Here is a 4,745-nt window from a genome sequence, read left to right on the forward strand (position 1 = left end):
GACCGAATAGATATGTGCTTTAACATTGATGGCATTCCATTATTTAAATCATCAAGTCTGCAAATGTGGCCAATCCTGTGCAGTTTCCATGATTTTGCACCCTTCATTGTGGCACTCTATTGTGGAAAAGCAAAACCGAGCCCAGTTAAAGATTACCTCTCTGATTTTCTACAGGAGTTGCAGCAACTTATGCAAGATGGCATAGTCCATGGAGAGAAAGCACTGCAAGTGACTGTAAAATCCTTTGTTTGTGATGCACCAGCTCGATCATTCCTGAAATGCATAAAGAATCACAATAGCTACTTCGCATGTGAGCGCTGCACAGTTAAAGGCACCTATGTGGGACGAGTTGTTCTTGGTGCTACATCGCCTGGTGTTGTTGCAAGGTCTGAAGCAGATTTCAGTAGACTTGCCTACAAAGACCATCAAATTGAGAAATCCCCACTGACACTAGCTGGAATTCCATGTGTTCGGCCATTTGCATTGGACTACATGCACTTGGTGTGTTTGGGTGTAGTTAGGAGAATGCTTCACTACATGCAGAGAGGACCCCACACATGCAGACTGTCATTTCAGCAAAGGAGTGACATTTCAGATAAACTAAAGGCATTGAATGGAGAACTACCTAGTGAGTTTGCACGGCAACCTAGGACTTTACTGGAATTGGACAGATGGAAGGCTACAGAACTTAGACAGTTTCTCCTTTATACTGGACCAGTGGTTCTAAGAAAAGTGGTTTCACATGCTGTATACAAACACTTTCTTTCCTTGATGGTTGCGGTGTCCGTCCTTTTGAATTCGGATGATGCAGACCGTAAGGAACACTTAGACTATGCTCGAGAGCTACTCATGTACTATGTGAAGAAGTGTGAGGCTATATATGGAAACACCTTCGCTGTATACAATGTTCATTCACTAATTCACTTACCAGATGATGTGGAACACTTCAACTGTTCACTGAATGGGATTTCATGCTTTCCATTTGAGAACTACCTGCAGACTCTAAAGAAAATGGTCAGACAATCTCGCAATCCTATAGCCCAAGTTGCCAAGCGTCTAGCAGAAATTGAAAATTCTACAAAATCTAGGCCTTTTACCAAAGAGAGCTTTACTCGCATATCCACAAGGCCAAGAGATTGTTGTTTCATCCTTCAGAACAAGGACTATGTCTTTGTGAAGGAAATGCATGAAGATGGCTCCTTGGTTTGCGATGTGCTACACCAATGCAACACAGAGAGTTTCTTCACTGATCCTTGTGATTCTAAACTGCTCCACATCGTCCGTGTTAGAGATATCAGCAGAACTAGACGTCGACTGATCAGCAAACAGCAGTTGATTCGTAAAGTTGTCTGTCTGCCAGCCAACCCTGGTGAAGCTGACACAGGATTCATTTTGTTCCCCATGTTGCATGAAATAGAACGTAACTGAATTGTAAGTATATCACTGGTATCAACTAATGTTTTTAACTGCTCTTCCATTATCTTTGTGAGGTTGTGGAGGTTGTATATGATGCTTGTTCTGAGAGTGGAGGGGAAAATGCTGCCCTTATATAGATTGCATGCAGCATCTTCAGAGAATGGTTAAGCTTAGTGGTAAGAGCATTGCATTAACAACGAAAGGTTGTGGGTTCGATCTCAGGTGATTGCACATACTTATGTATAAATGTATAGGATAATGCAATGTAATATACTACTGTTTACTACTGATTTGTTTTGATTTTTGTATAGGTACATGATGTGGGTCAGGGCGGTTTGGAAAGAGCCAAATGGAGAGGAGGAGGGAGTCATCCCCGAGGTTTGGGTGAAGGACAACATGGTACACTGGCCACCAGGGGCTAATGTAACTAAAGCAGCTAAAGAGATGCGAACGCCAACAAGTAGCTGGAAAATGTTTCCACTGCTGAAAATCAAATTCAAGTCAAGTGAGTTAACATCCATTTTTAAAAGCGAAATTGTTTTTTCTACTAATCAAATCAATTAAGGTATTAAAAGCTTGTTTGTTTTCTATTTACTTCAGATAATCAGGAAGAGTGTGAAGCCTTCGACCAAACAAGTACTGCAGAGATCAGTGAGGAAGAATGTGGTCCTGTCAAGAGGGTATCAAAGAAAAAAATATACCCAGGGTTTATTTTAGGTACAGAATACTTGCTCATTTTGACAGGGCCCTAGTTTCTGGTGCTGGAGCATAATATATGTTGTGATACTATGTATGGTAATAATACTGTTGTTTCTCCTCTTACACAGATGAGGATGAGCATGAAAGCAGGACGAAGCGGATCGGTGGGTTTTTGGAACAAAAATATTCATATTTCAAAAGTTACAAACACAAATCAGCAGCTTCCGGTGACAGCGAGTCTACATTGACCTCCATTGTAGAAAAGGAAACTACAATGCAACTCAATGTAGACTCACTGGAAGCTGGTGCACTTCTTCCAGCCAATTAGAATAGAGTATTCAGAGAGACCATGGTATAAGTGAGGAATAATTGATGATGAGCCGTTCAATTATACTTATATAATGCACACTCGAGGTAATGCTGCCACGACGCACATCGAGTGTGCATTTTAAGTATAATTGAATGGACAGGAGTCAATTATTCCTCTTATACCATGGTTGCCACACCACAAAACATTGTTCAAGTGTTTAATTTCAGATTATAATAAATGTTGCCCTGCGGTAGGAAAATCTGACAGGGTAGGACAATTTGAACACCGGTACAGCCTCCGCGAGCGTAAGATTTTGCTTTGCCGATTCAGCTCGTCTTTCTCTTGGTCTATCTCTGTGGCAACCGGCAGAAAACAGCAGCACATATTCAACAAAACAGCGTTTCCTGAATTCTGCCACTGTTACTGACTGCCTGGGCATATGAACAACATAACGTTCACACTAAAGCCTACATCACATGATAAACATTAATAAGGCATATTTTCCATTATTATTAATTATTGTCTGGTATCTGTTTGTTTTAATCAGCATCGGTATATTTGCAAGACATCTGTGATATACGATAACATTGTCACATCGCCCAGCCCTAATACCTATACTGTATATATATATATTTATATATATATATATATATATATATATATATATATATATACACATACATAAATACATACATACATACATGTATGTATGTATGTGTGTATATATATATATATATATATATATATATATATATATATATACAAAACAGTGTACATATTTGCTGCCAATCCTTCATCTTATTGTTACATTTTGGTTGTCTTTCATCCCTCAGGTCTGTCCTTTCCAAAACCACCAAGGATTCAAGAAATGTCTAGCCAGGCATTAGGATCAGAAGAAAATGATTATAAATCCAGGTCCAGGAGTCCATTCCATGACTCTCTGCTCCAAAGTTCTCGCTCTCTAACCCAGTGGTCCCACACTCCCAGCCACAGCACTGTACGCCAACAGTCCCACACTCCGCACCACAGCACTTCACACGAGAGGTCCCACACTCTGCGCCACACCACTTCACGCCACCGGTCCCAATCTCCAACCCACAGCACCCCACGCCAGCGGTCCCGCACGCCACACCACACCACTTCATGCCACCAGTACCAGTCTCCAACCCACAGCACCCCACGCCAGCGGTCCCGCACGCCACACCACACCACTTCATGCCACCAGTACCAGTCTCCAACCCACAGCACCCCACGCCAGCGGTCCCGCACTCCACGCCACCGGTCCAAATCTCCGACTCGCAGCACCCCACGCCAGTGGTCCCGCACTCCACGCCACAGCTATTCACGCCCACGGGACAGCTCTCCACACCAGCGCTCCAGCTCTTCTTATGAGTGCTCCCAAAGACCAGCTAGGGAAAACCAGCACAGAGAGGGTGGAGAGCTATTCCCATTAGATAATGGAAGTAAGTATACCACCTCATATTCTTACTGAAAGTGGTATTTTTTGCAAATGGGACAAATATTTTTAATTCCAATTTGACTTTCAGAATTCCAAAGGCGGGTCCTTTATCTTCTTTCTGATATTCGAGCAAAGCTGTCAGAGGTGGGCCAAAACCGTGAGCCCCCAGAGTCTCAGTTCCACCTTGAGAAAATGAACAGCAGGCGTGAGCTAAAAAATCTGGAAGGGCAACTGGCCGTTGAAGAAAAGAGGAATGTGATGGTGAGTATAACTATGCCAGGCCAATACTAATACTGTTTTTTTCTGTGTTTCTGATGGTGAAAAAAATAAAAATTTCTAAATCTTTTCAGGTGTCTCGGTTAGTCAGGATTGGGGGTGCAGACCTTGAGGACTGTGTAAAAAATATGATGAAAAGGTAAATTATACCATGCTTTGGTGCATTTCTCAGATGACTCATGAGTTCATTCACTCAGACACGCAGAAGAGCCAGATGGCATGTTTAAATAACAGGATTCGGTGTCCACAAGCCCGGATCTGCTTATATGGACTCAATGCAGCCGGACAACAAGTTTCAATCGCAAAATAGACTAAAACTAAGTAAAATAGCAGTGTGCCAAAGCGTTGCACGGTACGGTACGGCTTGCTTTGGCTCGCTTTAAATTAGGCCTGTAATCTCCCAGTCGATTAGTCGATTATTTGGTCGATACGTTCAGGCTCGACCAAAATTCTGATTGGTCAATTTTTTGCTGCATTCATTTCATCAGTTTTGTCTTGTTCATTTCAAAAGTTCCGCATTCGTTTTATCAGTTTTGCCACGTTCGTTTTGGATTAGCCCAACCCACTGGAGAAGAGAGACCGATT

At 42.3% G+C, this 4,745-nt stretch overlaps 1 protein-coding gene across 1 annotated transcript; it reads left to right on the forward strand.

Annotated features, from left to right (window-relative positions):
* The first annotated feature begins 1,553 nt into the window (after window positions 1–1,553).
* LOC127964308 (serine/arginine repetitive matrix protein 5-like) lies at window positions 1,554–3,917 on the forward strand. The gene is made up of 4 exons (XM_052564440.1): window positions 1,554–1,921; window positions 2,017–2,133; window positions 2,244–2,279; window positions 3,259–3,917. Exons 1-4 carry the CDS (start codon window positions 1,732–1,734, stop codon window positions 3,915–3,917), a joined length of 1,002 nt encoding a protein of 333 aa, XP_052420400.1. The 5' UTR covers window positions 1,554–1,731.
* Window positions 3,918–4,745: the final 828 nt, after the last annotated feature.

Source organism: Carassius gibelio, chromosome B9 (genome assembly GCF_023724105.1).
Source record: "Carassius gibelio isolate Cgi1373 ecotype wild population from Czech Republic chromosome B9, carGib1.2-hapl.c, whole genome shotgun sequence".
Lineage (NCBI taxonomy): Eukaryota > Metazoa > Chordata > Actinopteri > Cypriniformes > Cyprinidae > Carassius > Carassius gibelio.

Excerpts from the sequence above, each read along its gene's own strand:
- LOC127964308 (XM_052564440.1), top strand. The coding sequence starts at position 1,732 with ATGATGTGGGTCAGGGCGGTTTGGAAAGAGCCAAATGGAGAGGAGGAG. Across the intron at positions 2,134-2,243 it reads ATACCCAGGGTTTATTTTAG|ATGAGGATGAGCATGAAAGC; the intron begins GTACAGAATACT and ends CCTCTTACACAG. Across the intron at positions 2,280-3,258 it reads AAGCAGGACGAAGCGGATCG|GTCTGTCCTTTCCAAAACCA; the intron begins GTGGGTTTTTGG and ends TTCATCCCTCAG.